Raw genomic sequence first — 16,815 nt, 5'->3', positions numbered from 1 at the left:
CACAGCATAACACAGCCTAACGTTAAGCAACATTAAGCACATCACAATATTTTACCAACAGAAATAAATAATACTGTTACCAGAATATTTCAAATAAATAAATATGATATTACTTTTTAGGAAACTGTTCTATGAAAGTCTTTGTCCCCATTAAAATTGATGCTGTGGATTGGAAATAAAATGCCATTTTTTTCATTGTCTGTGCGGACTATAACGCCACCCCAGGAAAAAAACGCAAATGGGTGTTCCTATGGGACATGTAAAGAACGAACTGAAGCCACAGCCCCTTCCAATTATGCAGTCCTCTCTGCCATGCATATGCCTCCTCTGCTCCATCTTACAAATAAAAGGCCACAACCTCCCACAGCCCCCACTCCGTTCTTGCAGACCTGCTTCTTCTGCAATAGGAAAGATTACACAAATATTTATGTCCAAACAGAATGTAACTGATGAAATAGAATTTTTGTACTCAACATAAAATAATTTTCTTGTAGTCGACTGAGGAACATAGAAAAAGTCTTTAAACTTCAAGGTACACTGCTGCCTACAGGAGGATTAAACACTAACAGAAACACTGTAGACCTGCCAATGATGCTCCAAGGTAGGAGTCGATAACACAGCAAACACTAAAAAGGCCAAAGAGGAAATCAACAGAACTGGGGACTGCCTCTAGTTTAAAAAGCTGCCTGAAGGACCTTGCATGCGAAGCTGGCATCAAAATGCCCAAACTTTCACCAGGTAGAACTTTGAGTAAGTATCAACAGAATACAAGGTGGTAGCCTTGCAAATATGTGAAACAGCAACTTCATGCTGTAAAAACCCAAGCAGCAAAGACCTCGTAGAATGTGTTATGACAGAAAAGGGTAAAACCTGATCCATCAAACCATAGGCTTTGATGATGTTCTGCCACCTAGAGATGGTAGAATGAGAAGCAGGGGAACCCCCTTTTAGGGTATTTCCAGGATGACAAAAAGGGACACAGTCTATCTGAAAGAAACCATGGCTAAGACACTTCACCTAAACCACATCAAAACAATAGAAGTAAATTTTCTTTTGATGAACTGGAGCAAGGCAGAAGGACAAGAGAAGAATGTATTGGATGAGGTGAAAAACTCCCTTAAGCCTAGTACACACACTACTACTATATTTTTTTCGTTCAATCCAGCGGGATGAACGAGAAAAAACTGACAGCTCGGGAGGAGCCGCTGTGCTAACTATGAAATGTTAGTACAGCAAGTTCACCCACTGAGCTATTGTGATCTGACAGAGGGAGTGGAAAGGCATAGATTGGGGTGTACTGGTTCCATAGATCCCACAGAGCCAACAGAGAACCTAATGCTTCTGCTAAAGGATCCCTGTACCTGCAGAATAGCCTGTCTTGTTTATTGTTGAACCTGGAGGTCCACATTTGGCATCCCCTCATCTGAGAAAACTTCTTGGTGGAGGGACCACTCCCCCAGATCCAGGTTCTGCTGGCTGAAAGAATATACCTGCAAAATTTCCTATTCCTGAAGTGTACACCACTAAAAAGCCTGGAATGTGAAGTTCTGCCCAGGACAGGATCTGGTCTACCAATGCTGTACAGTGACATGAAGTGTCTATTTGTACACTTCAAATAAAGTGGGAACTGTGTGATGCGATAAAACTCGCATCGCACTGCCAGCTCGCTGCAGCTGGAACGGACAGCTGCCACATGCTAAACTACTGCAGTTCAGCTCGGCAGCTATCGGGGCAGTGTGACGGGGCTCTAACCAAAGTTCCAGGCTGTTGATCAGGAGATGACGACTATTAATTTCCCTACAGTGACGGGGTGCTCAGGACCCTCTCCAGCACAACAGTCTTTTTTTGTTAAGATGATAGTCAAAAAAAATGGAAAGGAAGGACTTCATTCCATAGCCGAATTTCTGAGCCACAAAGCTTGGGATCACCTGGTCTTCAGTGACAAACTAATGACAGTCTAGCCAACTTGTCAACTCGTTCCATGAGGACAGACTGTTGCACTGCAGAGTTCTGGAGAGAAAGTGGGCACATAGAAATGTCTCAAAGAAGGCTACCATTAACCCTGGTACTATCAGGCAAAATTGCAGCGCTGAACGACTACATCCAGACACTCCAAACAATAAAGTTAAAAACAGAGCAGATTTCTGAAAGTTCAGGACCCATTGTCAGAGCCCATGATGACAATTCCTTCAACAAATGTCATCTATGTATGCCACAATAGTTTGCCATTTGCAGTTTGAAAGTTTAGAGGGAGCAGTTACCACTTCAACAATCTGACCCCTCTTTCTGTCCCTCCTCCACTGAGAGATGTGGCCACGCCTACTGAACAGCAACACACCTGAACCGTAAACAAGTCCAGGCGCTGTGTATTCCTGTGCATAGTGGAAAATGCAAAAGTGGTATAGACATTGCTGGATCTAAGGGGAGGGCTGCGTCTCCCCTGCCCCTACTCTATGAAAGATGTGGCTGTTCAGACCCATCCTCACATCTCCACACTACACACAGCCTGAGCACAGGCAGCACAGCTCCGATAGAGGCTGTCTGCAAGAGAATAAATCTGCAAACTGCTATGCTGCACATCTGTTTTAACTGGAAATTTCAGGAGGTCAGAACTGCAGCATAGCAGACAACTACACAGTGTGCAGATAGAGGTTGTATGTAAGGCAAGCCATAGATTTCCTAAGTGGAAGGAAATGTGGTGGAAGAAACGAAAATCACTCGATTCCCCCCCCCCAACACTGTGTTGATGGGGGAATGCCTCCCACAGCGAGTTTGTATTCTGCTGGCAGCTTTCACAGCCGGCAAAATATATTACTGCTAGCGACTAAAGCAGCAGGCAGTAATTGCATGCTAATAATCTGACAGGCTGGTTGTACCCAAGTTAGTCGATGGATTGACTTGGATACAATCAGCCTGCCCATTGATGGGCTAAATCTTGGCCGATCCCTGGTGAACCAGCAGAGATTCAATCCATCTATGGCTGCCTTAAGAGAATCAAATTGAGTGATGTGAGAGGAGGGGGAAGAGCAGACAGCTCAGTGCCAACATGAATCAAAAAGAGAAGACAAGGAGGTGGATCCCTACAAGACTGTAGCCCCTCCCACAAGTTTTTTCTGGATTTCAACAGAAAATTTGAACTTTTCAGGTGGTTGGAAAGATTGTTTATGTATTAGCAGCTTACAAGGAAGCAAAAAAGAAAATAAAAAATGAAGGAAACCAATGGTTCTCTTTTAAAGGCTAAGTTCACCTTTTGGGGGGAAAAAAAAATGTACATATTTTTTGCAGAAAAATGCACATTTTATTTCCCCAGGAGCCTGAACAGAATTGCACCCACGATCAGCGGAGCAGGGAGATGCTGGAGTATGTTACACATTACACTCTAAATATGGGCACAACATGCTAAAAAAGAAGAAAAAAATAAATAAACAACATACATAAGTTTTAACCCTTCATTGATTAACTAAAAATGTTTTTTGTTTGTCTCTTTACGAAGATATTTACCAGCACTTCTTTGGTACACATATATTTATAGATTTTTAAAGTGCCGTGATTTCACTTAAAGTGTATAGCGGCTGCAACTTTGCACTTGATTAATTTAGGGCGGTGCTAATTGTTTCACATATTTGTCTGTCTCTTTACTAAGATATTTACCAGCACTTCTTACCCGACAGGTATTGAGTGGAACTCTCCATAAAAGAGACACAGGGAGGGCAATAAAAACCTGAAGACTCTAACCTTTGCCCACTAAATCAAACACAAGATCCAAAAAAAAAAAATCTTAGAGGTTTTGGCTAGAGTTGGCCTTCCAAGTAAACCTGTGACAAACATTAGCCAGGAGAAGTAGCAGATAGGCACCTCATAAATAGAAATGCTTCCCTTCAACAATCGCCCAAAGCACCATCTGAGGTCTCTGCAATTCATCTTGGTGGAATATATAGATGTCCCTTGACTCCCATACACAAAGTCAAAACCCAGGACCTAAGCATCCTATCAGCAGGCAAGCCACTGTTCCACAATCAATGTGTCTATAGATATATAAGTGGCTATTAACATGACCAGTTAAAGAGGCCTGTGGGCAGCATTAGGGACATAAAAGTTACCAAAATGACAACATATATGTTACAAGATGATGCTGTTAGTTTAGCTATGAAGAGTTTGCCACAAGCTTACTTTATGGCCAATATGCAGTATTCTACCCTAGCTCATATTTTAAATAAATTCTTTTTTTTTAGATTAATAGAGCAGGTCTTCAAGAACGTTAAGTACGGTACTTTTCCTAACCTGGATTTTCTGTTTTTGTTTCATTGCTGTCTGAATCTTCATGAGGCAATGCAGAGTTTGAAGCAGGTCGTACAGCATCAGCTAGCAGGAAAAACAAAGGAACATTTTCAGATGTACAATCTTGTAACCTCAATAATAAATGTTAGTTTTAAGAGAGATACTATATACAGTATGTATAAATCTGCTAAAGAGAACAGGTGGCAGTAAAACCCAAAGTTTATAGACTTCCAGTGCCGCTCAATAGACGCAAAGAAAATGATATTATAGTGAACACAAATTCATATTTTCTAGTGCTGATCTAAATGTTTAAACGGTTTCTAAAGCCTAAATGTTTACCTTAATGCATTAGGGTAAAAAGCGCTACACCACTTGTCCTTGGCCATAAGCTCCTGCTGCCTACAGTAAACCTCCAGTGATGGAGTGGGGGTGTGGCTCACCAACATCGTGTGCCCCTATGGGCGCACATAGGCTGGCTCAGTTGCTCGTAAGCACGAGAGCCTCCCTAGCACCTAGCTTGCTGCAGAAGGTAACCAGAGAGAGAAGCTGATAGTGCAGATGGGGGACTGCCAAAAGAGGAAGACAATCTTTCTGTGCAATATCATTGCACAGAGCAGGCATTACCTCCCTTTTAATTAGGTTGTCACTGAACAAGTATGCATATTAGAAGTTCTGAATTTACAGGCTGTATGCTTGTTCTGTGTCACTTAAAATACTGGAGTTAGATGGGCAAATAAAGCTTTTATATGATAATCGCAATGATAGCATATTTCTCTTTGATAAAGGTTTGCTCATTCACACCAGAACGCAGTGAGGAAACCCGCATTCAAAATGCGATTAGTTCATTCAGTTGCAGTTTGCGGTGGGTGCCAATTTGAAGTTACCGATACCCCAAATGCATTTCGCAACGGCAGCACATTTGCCTGCACTGAATCGTGTGGTAAAAAAAAAAAGTACAATGCGATCAGGCTGTAGTGCATTTTTTAGGGTAAGCACTACTTTTGGTACAGTCCAGTGCGATTCAGCTCATTCAAAATAAATGGGCTCAAATTGCAACACACTGCACATTAGTCTGATTGCTGGTGTGAATCAGTTATGAATAGTTGAACGATGAACCGGTGTGTTAAAAGTGGCTGTAAAAGTAAAAGGTTTTTTTTTTTTTACCTTAATGCAATCTCTGCCAGAAGTGCCAGGAGGAGACCCAGGAGAGGAGGATCAGGCAAGTATGACATGTTTATTATTTTAAAGAAAAAAATTTAAGCTTTACAATTACTTTTAAGCAGACCTTCAGTCATTTTTTTCAACTTTCCATTTATTAAATCTTCTGCTATTGTTGTTTTAACTTTGGATAGTAAAACATTTTTTTTCTACCAGTAAATACCTTATACAGTCCACTTCCTGTTTCTTATCTGGTAATAAGCCCAGGCTAATGACATCATGCACAGCTCTCTTTCGCCTGAGTTTGCCAGGAAGGGAGGGGGATGAGTCATAAGAGGGCAAATGAGAGCTGCAGGGTTGGAGGTGTGCCTCTGTGTGTCTGTGTAAATACAGGAAGTGAACAGGCAGCAGCTTCAGCTGCCCACAGTTAAGATGGATGCAGCCAGACTTAGTAGAGGGAGATTTCTGCAGGATATTTGGCAAGTACAGCATCACAGTATATACACAATAATATGCAAAGTGGCTGGAAGGAAGCTTCAGAATGTCAAAGATGTTTTCATTACAAATGATGTGAGCAGACTGCAGTTCCTCTTTAACATACTGGTGGAAGCAAATTAAGAAGAGATACTTTATACATATAAATATGTGAATGAGAACCTATAACAAACACTTATAGAATGTTCTCACAATATATTACTTCAGGGGGTGCAAAATGAAACCTAGTAACTGAGTCCATGCCCTGAATTGCACAGGGTGCACAAGTCCAAATAGGAATAGTTGCCCCCATAGCGACTGATATAAGCCTAAGCCATAGCATCTGCTTGCACCCTTACTGTAGCCTGAAAGGGGGGCAAACTGGTGCAGAGCCATCCTTGTTGCTCTGAGCTCCAGTGTGTAATGGGGAGCTTGGGGGATTGGAACATTCCTCCCCCAGCCTGAAGCGAGTTTTGAGAGAGAGTCCAAGGGCTTAGGAGAAGGTTGGAAAGCAGATATTTAGAAGTTGATCACCCAACTGAAAGTGTGAAGCATCTGAATTGTCCTCTGGATGTTTGCAGATAGGTGGAAGGGAGAGCAGTACTTCAGAAGGTAGTCTAGAGCAGTATTTCTCATCCTTTTTCAGTCAATGCACACCCCCATTTTAAAATGTAAAAAACTATTCTAATAGTTGTATATAATGCAGCACTCAATTTCTCTCCATCAGTCAGCTAATGTGACCCCAGTGCTGAGGGAAAGAGGCAGAGGAGCGTCAAACAAGGATGCTGTTGAGGCGACAGATTTCCTGCTTATCAACTGATGACATCATTGGTTGTTAGGAAGCCAGTGTCTAGAAAGTCATAATGATGCATAATTAAAACCTCTGGCTTTGTGTAACTAAAAGACGTCAGCAACCTGCTGGCTTGTATACAATTTTTGAGAATTTTTTTAGCCATTTTGCCAAGCCACCCTTGAAGAAGCCTCAAGGCACCCCGGTTGAAAAAGGCTGGTCTAAATAACCTGTGACCTGGAAGCACTGAGTTCTTAGAAGTGCAAGAAAAGGCGCAGGACCTTCTACATCTGCTGTTTCGGAGGCAGGCATGTGACTCAGATGGTGGAGCTGGAGAAGGAGCCTGACATTTTTAAACCCTGGACAATGATGGCTGTATTAAAGCCATTAGTTGTCAGAGGAATTCTGACATAGTTGCAGAAAAGTCTACCTTAGTCAGGTAGCCCACTTTGTTGCACATCTGAGAAATGGCTAGAAACCGAGAATGGTTTTAAAAATCAGGTCCTTCTCCAGTGCAAGGTAAGCTTCGTCACTATAAGATTGTTGTGCAGGCCTGCAGAAGAGCAAATTTTTGCCTGAGCTTTTGCCATGGCCCCCTTTTCTCCATGGTTTCCTCCACCGCTACAGATCAGGGTATTCATCCTCTTTACATGGTGGCTCTTTTGCAATTACAGGGATGAGACCGACCATTTAACAAAGGCAGGGGTCCTTAAATGAATGAATGATTTGTATAGCGCTGCAAATGCGAACTGAATCGCCTCAAGGCGCTAGAAAATGATCAGCTTTTATATACAGTGAGGGAAATTTGATCCTCTGCAGATTTTGTATGTTTGCCCACTTACAAAGAAATTAAGGGCCTATACATTTTTATCATAGGTGTATTTGAAATATGCTTCTGTCCAAATTAGCCCGCAATGCTTAGTCACTCAGAGTGATGGCTGTATAATACAGGTGGTGTGTCACTGGCCAGATCACCAGGTGAAAAAAGGGGCAAAAGCCTAAAAAATTTAAACACGGCCACTACATCTAATAATTGGTAAGCTGCAATATACTACATTTTTGTTTTGGGTTTAATAACGCTTTAATTGAAAGATTGAATGAAGAATCCAAAGAGAAAATAAAGGAGATAACCTAAGTGATTTTTCCATAAGGGAGAACTTACGGTGTGGGGTAGAGCTACAGGTGATGTAACTCACTGTAGTAGCACTGTCTCACTTAATCCAGATCACATGACCCTCCAAGTAAGATGCTGCAGAGACAGCCAAATCAACCGAATTTAGAGGCTGTTGAGAGGGTATTGAGACCCTGACAACAAACCTTTCCCTTGCACTGACAGGGTGACCAGAACACCTCCCCATTCTGACATCCACCCTTAGAACCTGCAAAAAGACAGACAAGAAAGTCTTCCGCACCAGAGCTGGATTCCCAAGACACCAATCCAGGGACAAACTGATACTTGGCAAAAGATTAATCGGTCTGTCCATAGACTGGTTCAAATGATCCCATTATGGCAAAATATAGTGCTGCAGAGCTCCTGAGAGAAATTGGGCAAGTTAAATTGCCTTGAAAAAGGTTATCATCGGGCCTAGGAGTCTCATGCAAAAGCAGGGAGCTGGATGAGAGAGAGAGAGTGAGGTCTCCACTGTGGAAGGAACACTCTGGCCTGAGCTGTGTTCAGGACCACACTCAGATACTACAATCAAGGAGTCGGCTCCAGCGACAAATTCTGAAGGTTCAGGATCCATCCAAATCACTAACTCCTAGACAATAAATTGACAAAGCCCACACTGATTGTTCCCTTAACAGGAGGTTGACTATACATTCCACAAGAGCACACCAAGGCCAATACTGAGAACAGCACCTTTGTGTATACTTTAGTTGCAGACAACTGGCCAAAGGGCAGGACCACAAAGTAGTAGAGCAGGGGCCCCAACACAAAACGGCAATCTGCTAATATGTGCAGTGACACAGGAAGGTTAGAGATGAGAAACCAAGGAGGTGGCACAGAACGCAATTCCAGTGTGTAGCTCTGGGCTACTACCTCATGTACAGACGTGCCTTAGATGCAAGATTGGCGCCCCCCCCACTCTGGAAAGTGGGGACACACCTTCATGTTTAAGAAGGCTTGTGTGAAGATTTGGCAGAATGAGTGCTAGGCCTGGTGGGGGGGAAAGGAAGCCAAACTTGGAGAATCTCAACATTAAGTTTGATGGTGTAAAAAACAAAAAGGGACGTTTAAGTCAAAGAGCAAGATGACTTTGCAGTCTGTTCCTTAGGCTTTCACTGAGGGAGGTGGACGACTCAAAAACCATGTAGGTCAAGTTTTTTGTTTTTTTTTAACAAAGATTCCACAGTTAAGCACTTAAAGCATTTGTTACCCCCAAAACTTCATATTCCTGATATGTGCCTGTTGTACTTGTATGAGAAAGTATTCTGTTTTCTTTGTATTGCTTCCTTTATGTGAAATCCCTGGTGTTCCTGTCAGTCCCTCTGCATTCCTATTAAACACACTATGCAGGAGAACCCGCCGTGGTCCGTTCTCTATGCTGGGAACTTAGCTCAGTATGTTCTCCTCCAATGATCAGACTTTGTCTGACATGCCCCCGTTGCACAGCCATTCACTGTCACAAAGTTGCAAAAAACTTTAGTTGGGAGGGAAGATAATCCAGCCAAATCCGATAAAGCCAAAGAGGACTTCAAGGACAGAACAGTGTGTAAAGGAAGAGGAGAACATGATTCCAGGCTGCAGACAGGAACTGCCGAGTTGTTTTTCCCCCAGTATCCAATCCTCATGTAGGTAGTAATATAACCCAGTGTTTAAATACTTCCTGTGTCCCACAATGAACTACAAAAAGAGGTTAGCAATGGTAGCCCACATTTGTCTCTTATGTGTTTCTTGAAAAATAACCCTGTCATGAGAGAAACACACTTGCAGCCACAGCCACTGCTACACTTCTTTAGGTCTTCAGTTTTAGGTCATTAGCAGACATAACGTGCACCAAACAACTGTGCATGCCTTCTTACCTGTGCCTGGCTGCTGGGGTTGTGAACTCTGAGCTGTAGCAACGGATGCTGGACACTGTATGCTCTGCACACTTTTTGTCTTCTGAGGCACAGGCCGAGCAGCAAGAAGAGCTTGTTTACTCAGTTCCATCAGTTCCTTCCCGAAAAAGGCTTCCTATTAGGGATGCAACAAAAATAAAAAAGGTAACTACGAGGAGGCATTTTTTCAACTTAAAAAGTTCTTACCGAACTCCTATGTAAGGAGATCATCAGCTGCCACAAAAATAATCAATGAACATGATTTATGAGCAGCAACGCCAGCCCCCAGCTACTCCTTTATTGCGATGAGTTTATTTTTTCTGATAGCCTACAGTCTGCAATGGCAAAAAAATCCAACAACATGGTCGTGAACATACTAATTCCAACCAAGACAAGTATCAAACTGACAAGATGAGTTGCTCTGTGTTGCAACTAAAGTTCCCACTAAAATGTAACCATGGAGAGATATCCCTCAAACTACTTACTAAATACTTTACCTGAAGGTACGCTGGGAACATGTCTTCAAGCTTGCTCTTTTTCCGCCCTCTTCGTTTCTTTTTCTCCTCTGCCTCTGTAGGTCCTGGCTCAGCAACACCTTCTGCAGGTATCTCTAGAACTAGAGTCACCACGTAAAAAAATAGGGTTAATTCACAACTTAAAAATTGTTCAAAAGCTTAAAAATAAAAAATGTTATGGAAATGATCCAGGCAGATATTAGTGACAAAGTCAGTAGGGAACTCTACATCAGAGAAACATAGTTTGTGTTTTAATAAACCTCAGTCTGTGCTACGTTTCTTAGTTAACACATGTACTTAGGGAGCCCTACCATCATCTGGATGAGTCTGGTCTTGGCCTTGGCTCTCACGGAAGGCTTCCAAGAAAGCTGCATGCCCTTTTTTTGATCGTGTATGGGTTTTTCTCTGTCTAATCATGAAGCCACCAATACCTGGGAGGCAATCGTATTAGTCAGTTCACAATCAATAGTAACTATACAATCAAATTAACTCAGTAGGACCAATACCTGGCCTATACGGCTTTCTCTTCTTTTTTTTCACATCTTCAGAATCTTCATTTCCCTTTCCCATCTCCATTTCCTTTCCACCTTCTCGGTCAGGGCTGCCAGGAGGTTCTATCTTGATGTCACACTCCATGGATTCGTTATTGCACCCTGAAAAACACAAATTATTAACAAGTGCAACAATAGTTTTGACAGCACATAAACAGTGAGCATTTAAAATGAATATAAACCCTAAAACTAAAATTCATAAGTGCACTTTCATGCATGTATATGTTAACTGTTGACAATCAACTCATTGTAAATAAATTTCCATTTTTTTATCTAGAGCTGCCAGTTTTAGCAGCTTGCAATTCACTCCCTTTTGCAGACCGACAACCCTAAGATAGTCTCTTGCAATTACCAGCAGTACTGTCAGTCTTTTGTGCACCTGCTTTCAGTGGGACTACAAAACATGGTGCCAAGCACAGCATCCTTGTAGTCTAACTGCTGTCAGGCACATAAGCTCTGTTCACTCCACGTGCACCGCCTAACCAGCATGACTGATGGCAGCTTACTGTTTTACTTGTCAATGGGTAAATAAGTAGAGGAATGGTCAGCAGAAAGACGAGTGTCAAGATACCTACCTGCATTGGAACATAGATGGGCAAGGCTTTATGGGGCATGTATTCTAATATACCCTGGCTTGGTTAAATCAAAAAGCAATGCACCCAAGTCTACGATGTTAGGCGCATGTTTAACCTTTTCATTGCCAGAGCCATTCTTTAATTTTTTTGCACAGGTTTAAAAAAAAATCATTTTAGACCTGATGATTACACAAATCCCCCACAACGTTATTTATTTTCTGCAAGCAGACACCCTAGAGAATAAAATAGTGGTAGTTCCAATTTTGTATGTAACAAAATATCACCGCAAAGGCAAAAAAAAAAGCTAATTTTCAGTGTAAAACACACTAAAGCAAATTGTAAGGCAATCAAATGCAATAAATTACCCACGTTTTTGGTAAAATATAAAAGACAAGGTTGCAACGACTAAGTAAATACCCAACATGCCAAACCTTAAATTTGTGTGGGCCCGTGAAATGGCGACAAACTTCAGGATCCTATATTTTCTATAGACAACGCTTCAAAAGCCCCCTATAGGTCATCTATTTAGTGTTACGGAGGTGGTCTTGTGCTAGAATTATTGCTTTCACTCCGACGTGCACGGCAATGTGCGACATGTGTATTGCAATTTACATTTTCCTGCGCAGGTGCCACCGACGTGTGAGTTTACATTCGTACATGTGTGCATATGTGGGGGTGGGGGATTTTATGTGCTTGGGTGTAACAATTTTTTTTTTTTTTTTTTAATATTGCAAAAAAGGGGGGGGGGGGGGGGGGGTTTAGTTTTTTTTTGGTGATGGGTTCTCTTTAATGAGACATGCAGGGTGACTTGTAAGTGACACATTACCTAGTTCAAAAGGATTTTTAAAGCAGCTTTGTGTCCTGTGATATACAATAACAAAAACGTTTTATACAGCACTCTACCGAAGCATCCCATTGCAGCAAGCATACCTTACCTTCTGCCTTCTGCTCTTCACATTCTGCGTCATCCTTTCTTTCCTCAGATGCCCCATGCTCTGGGCCATCCAAAAAAATTTCTCCACCAGTACTTAGCCGAGAGCGCCTAGGTTTCTTTTTCTGGATGGGTGATAAGGTGAGACTGCGCAGCAAAGCCATTCCAGCCTCTGTCAGCCAAACGCCTTCAAATCGGAAATACTGAGGCTCTACTAAAAAATAAATAAATAAAAAATTGGAAAACCATGAAAATGACTCATATTATGGAATAATGCTGCACGAAATAGTAATTCCATATAATAGTACTTACCTGGCTCCTTAAACTTTATTGGGCTGGGTGGAAGGATTATAGGAGCTAAAAGGAACATGTGCAAAAAAAAAAAAAAAAAAAACATTTTTAAATTAAAAATGTTTTCCTCCCCCACCATACAATGCCGTACTAAAAATACACACACAACAAAGATCCCCAAAACATGATACATACGAAGTGGTTTCACAATGAATGGCTGACAAGCTGCACAATCAAAGCCTTCATCTGCTGCCTGTTCTACCTCATCTTCTGTAAACAGGTTCTCGCACACAGCATGGAGCCACCTATACACAACAGCAAGAAAGAAGCATTTTAGGTTCTGTTCAAACTGTGGGAATGAAGAAAGACACTGACAACAGAATACATACAGGACAAAAAGAAAACTTGCCTTTCACAGTTCTGACACTGTATCAGGAGATCACCTTCTAAGTAGTTGAGATGGCAAACTGGGCACCTAACCAAACTAGCACAGGGTGCACAGTGTGCATAGTTATTCTGCCAATCTGTACGAAAGCCTGGGCTAATAGATCCACACTGCATGCAGCAAACACACCTGCAAGACAAAAACATGTCTTAATGTCTACAGTTTAAATCAAACTGAAGCAATGGGTAGCGTCTAGAGCAATTTAAACTTTTAAATTACAATAAATGCCCATAAAACATGCAATCTTTATTTCCTTACAGTGTGCTGGAGGACAGAAAAACAACCAAAACTACATTTACCAAAACAAAAAAAAACAAAAATCAACAAACCCCCAAAAAATTTGGGCAACCTAGGGTGAACCATATATAGAAAAACATATTCCCTGCTGTATATTGTAAGAATAAAAAGATTCAGTGAGAACTGCAGAGGTCAAACGATACGACTGGAACTCATGCATTTATAAAGGATAACAAAAAGTAAAAGTGCAATTTGAATATTCTGATATATCTATCTAAAGCTACATCTTTTTTTCCCACCAGAATGTTAAAGTAATTGTAAAGTCTCGTTTTTTTATTTTTTTTAAACATACATGTTAAACTTACCTGCTCTGTGGAGTGGTTTTACACAGAGCAGCCTGGATCCCCTTCTTCTCGGGTCCCTCTTTGGCATTCCAGGCCCCTCCCCCTTGCTATGGGGGCACCTGAGCCAAGCCACAGCTCCGAGTGTCCATTGCAAAATCACTGGATCAAGATGGGCTCAGGTAAGTATTAGAGGGGCTACTGCACACAGAAAGTTTATCTTAATGCATAGATTGCATTAAGATAAAAAGCCTCCTGCCTTTATAACCACTTTAAAGAATAATTCCAGGCATCAGTAGGTTATACATAGTTACATTGGTCTAGCTTGGACCAATGTAACTATGTATACACCATACCTGGTTGATGCCCCTGGAAGCATAAATCAATGAAGTAGACGTCGCTAGTCCAGAGATTTCCACTTGCTTCCAGGTCTAATGCCAAACAGCCACGTCTCAGCTTACTAAACACAGGGGGTTGGATGCTCAGCACAGGTTTCATGCAGAGAATGAATGAATGCAAAACATTCGCTGATTGGACAAGGTGGGGAAGCAGGGCAGTGATGTCACCATCTCCATCTCATCCTATCAGAAAAAATTATTTGCATCAATTCAGAAAATCCAAAGCACTCTCTGAACAGTGCCTGTGCAAAGCAGCTGACCTCCTGTGTTCACAATGTATCAGGTCACATGCTCAACACAGGACCCAGAAACAAATGGAAATCACTGGAGTATTGGTGTCACTTCAGCGATTTCCAGCTTCCACGGGCATCAGCCAGGTACCGACCTCCACCAAGCCCTCAGGGTGCTTAATTGCAGTCAAAGGTCAGACACATTTTGTCAATCCTGACAAATCTCAGATAGTGTAAGAACGTTTAAAATTCAACAAACATACATTCATTCCACAGAGGATTGTGAATAGGCAGGCAAGTTTACTTTACTGTGGAAGAGACATTGCATATCTCTTCTGCAATAACAAGCCAGCCTGTTCGCATTTTTGTACATTTAGTTCCACTTCTAAAGAAATTTGATTTAAGTATACAGGCAGCCACTGTTAGTTTCCTTGCTGTCATTCTTGGGTGAAGTACTATCCTAGTCACTGATTACATGTGTGACAATAGGAGCTCTGACTTTCCTGGTCTGCCAGCGGGTTGAATGATTTTCTCAAACCAAAGAGCCAGGCAACTAAAATTATCATCAGTAGGTCAGAAATAACAGCCTCCATATGGCCCTCAGTACAGGTTTCCATTATAAATACAGACTTCCAAAGTAAGAATAATAATCTTTTAAATCATATAGCTAGACATGCCTTGACAGAACACCACAGATTACAACACAATTCCCCTAAAAAAAAAAAAAAAAAAAAAAAAAAAAAGTTTTTTTTTTTTTTTTTTAAAAATGGCTGTTCCACAAGGCTACTACATTCAGAATACTAAATGGGTAAATAAAAAAAAAGCTTACCATTTGCATTTCCAGCCACCCTTGGGTACAGTGTGAAGAGGTGGGTCAAGGCAGTAAGTATGGTAACTGATGTCGCAATCATCACACAGAAGCAAGCGAGAGGGATCTGTGGCCTTGCCACACACTTCGCAGACAATGCACTCCACGCAACGCCAACCTTTCAGTAGCATCACTTTTGTAATCTATAATTAGAGAAAACAAAATTCACTAAAATTGGATTTGTGTACGCTGTAGTCTTTTACTTAGTACATTAAAATAGCACTAAAGAGTATTTTTTTAAAAATGATATTCATTTTGAAAACGTATTATACAGCAGCTTACCAATTCTTACATAAAGTGGATGCCTTTCTTTTTCTTATTTAGGCTTTTTTTTCTTTTTTAGAAGTTGAACTAAACCCACCAATTTAATAGTTTCTCAAAACCATTACAATAAAGGTATGCCATGAAGAACTGTCACATTTAGGATGTGCTTTCAACTAACCTATCAAGCCATCAAATCGCTGGTGTCATAACGGATCATATGTGCAGCATCACAGCAACTGCAGAGCAAACAGAGGCCAAGATGGCCGCTTCCTTGGCTGTAAATGATTACAGAAAAAGGTTTCCAAATGGATGTGTACTCACACAGGGTGACACTGTGGTTACACAGGTAACAGTGTGCCAACATCATAGATGGGCATATGGATAATAGAAAAGCTATGAAGTGGACTTTATAGGCACACGGGTAGACTTTCTAAAAATGATAAAGTTGATTTATTGGACGTCTGACGCTGATGGGCCAGCAAGCTTTACACACAGCTTTCACGATTTGATCTAATACACAGGTTTACTTCCCTAAGGTGCTGATTTTTGCTTTGCCTGTATGCTGCATAATCAAATAATTTAGGCTACCTTTATACCAGACTACCAATTAGTATCTGTTACCTGCCAGCTATCGTGTAGCTGTTTAACCGGTGGTCTTTGTACAAACCCAGAAAGCTGTGCTTGCTGGCTATCTCTGACATCTTTTTACCCTGCGTCCGACTATTGCTTGAATTTCACATGCTCCTGAGGAAGCGTATTCCTACGTGCAACATGTCGAGCAATTAGGATCATGTATACCCGGACTTACACCCTGACCCACAAGTCTGTTTGTCTACACCTTCAACAGCATTACCACTACGGGAATTTTTATTTCCATATTGTTGGTTTCACTACCAGCTCTATGCACTGTATGAAGTGGGGCTAGGGTTATGTGCGGGTTGTACGATACTAATCTTATAGGATTTTATATGCCTTTATTTGTGCTTATTGTTTGTATTATATAAATTTTGTATCCAATAAATCAACTTTATCATTTTTAGAAAGTCTACCCGTGTGCCTATAAAGTCCACTTTATAGCTTTTCTATTATCCATATGTAAATGATTATAGTTGAGTTCTGCTTTAAACCCTAAGTTTAGCCCAAATTAAAAATACAAAGATTGCACAATTCAGTGCCTGACGCAACAATCTAGGCTGTTCAAACAGTGTAGGTTCGCAGAACAGCTCCCGAATTTTACTGAGGTTGCACTAATCTTCTGACATGGCTTCCATTAATGGGATTAGATGGCAATGAGATGGTTTAAGAATTTGAAGAAAAAATAATAAAAATGAAACTACGGTAATTAAGCCAAGAGTGATTTTTCCTGGAAGGAAAAGAGGTCCATTGCCTTCAGACTCTAGGGTTATAGGGGAGGCACCCAGGATGTG

The 16,815-nt window shown here is 41.3% G+C and overlaps 1 protein-coding gene across 5 annotated transcripts in view; it reads right to left on the bottom strand.

Annotated features, from left to right (window-relative positions):
• Nucleotides 1-16,815, bottom strand: part of KMT2D (lysine methyltransferase 2D) — a 247,640-nt gene that overhangs the window by 116,714 nt on the left and 114,111 nt on the right. For 4 of the 5 annotated variants that reach the window (XM_073614049.1, XM_073614048.1, XM_073614051.1 and 1 more), the window contains 10 exons: nucleotides 15,086-15,267; nucleotides 13,015-13,179; nucleotides 12,801-12,910; nucleotides 12,627-12,671; nucleotides 12,319-12,528; nucleotides 10,764-10,910; nucleotides 10,569-10,688; nucleotides 10,240-10,358; nucleotides 9,725-9,878; nucleotides 4,282-4,362 (listed from right to left, as the gene is read on the bottom strand). In XM_073614049.1, the coding sequence (XP_073470150.1) occupies nucleotides 4,282-4,362; nucleotides 9,725-9,878; nucleotides 10,240-10,358; nucleotides 10,569-10,688; nucleotides 10,764-10,910; nucleotides 12,319-12,528; nucleotides 12,627-12,671; nucleotides 12,801-12,910; nucleotides 13,015-13,179; nucleotides 15,086-15,267 (1,333 nt within the window). The remainder of the gene's footprint in view (nucleotides 1-4,281; nucleotides 4,363-9,724; nucleotides 9,879-10,239; nucleotides 10,359-10,568; nucleotides 10,689-10,763; nucleotides 10,911-12,318; nucleotides 12,529-12,626; nucleotides 12,672-12,800; nucleotides 12,911-13,014; nucleotides 13,180-15,085; nucleotides 15,268-16,815) is intronic. The other variant, XM_073614050.1, reaches the window with a different exon arrangement.

The sequence above is a fragment of the Aquarana catesbeiana genome, linkage group LG02 (assembly GCF_042186555.1).
Source record: "Aquarana catesbeiana isolate 2022-GZ linkage group LG02, ASM4218655v1, whole genome shotgun sequence".
In the NCBI taxonomy this organism is placed as follows: domain Eukaryota; kingdom Metazoa; phylum Chordata; class Amphibia; order Anura; family Ranidae; genus Aquarana; species Aquarana catesbeiana.
Note: the sequence above shows the minus strand (reverse complement) of the source record. Positions and strands in the feature narration are given on the sequence as shown.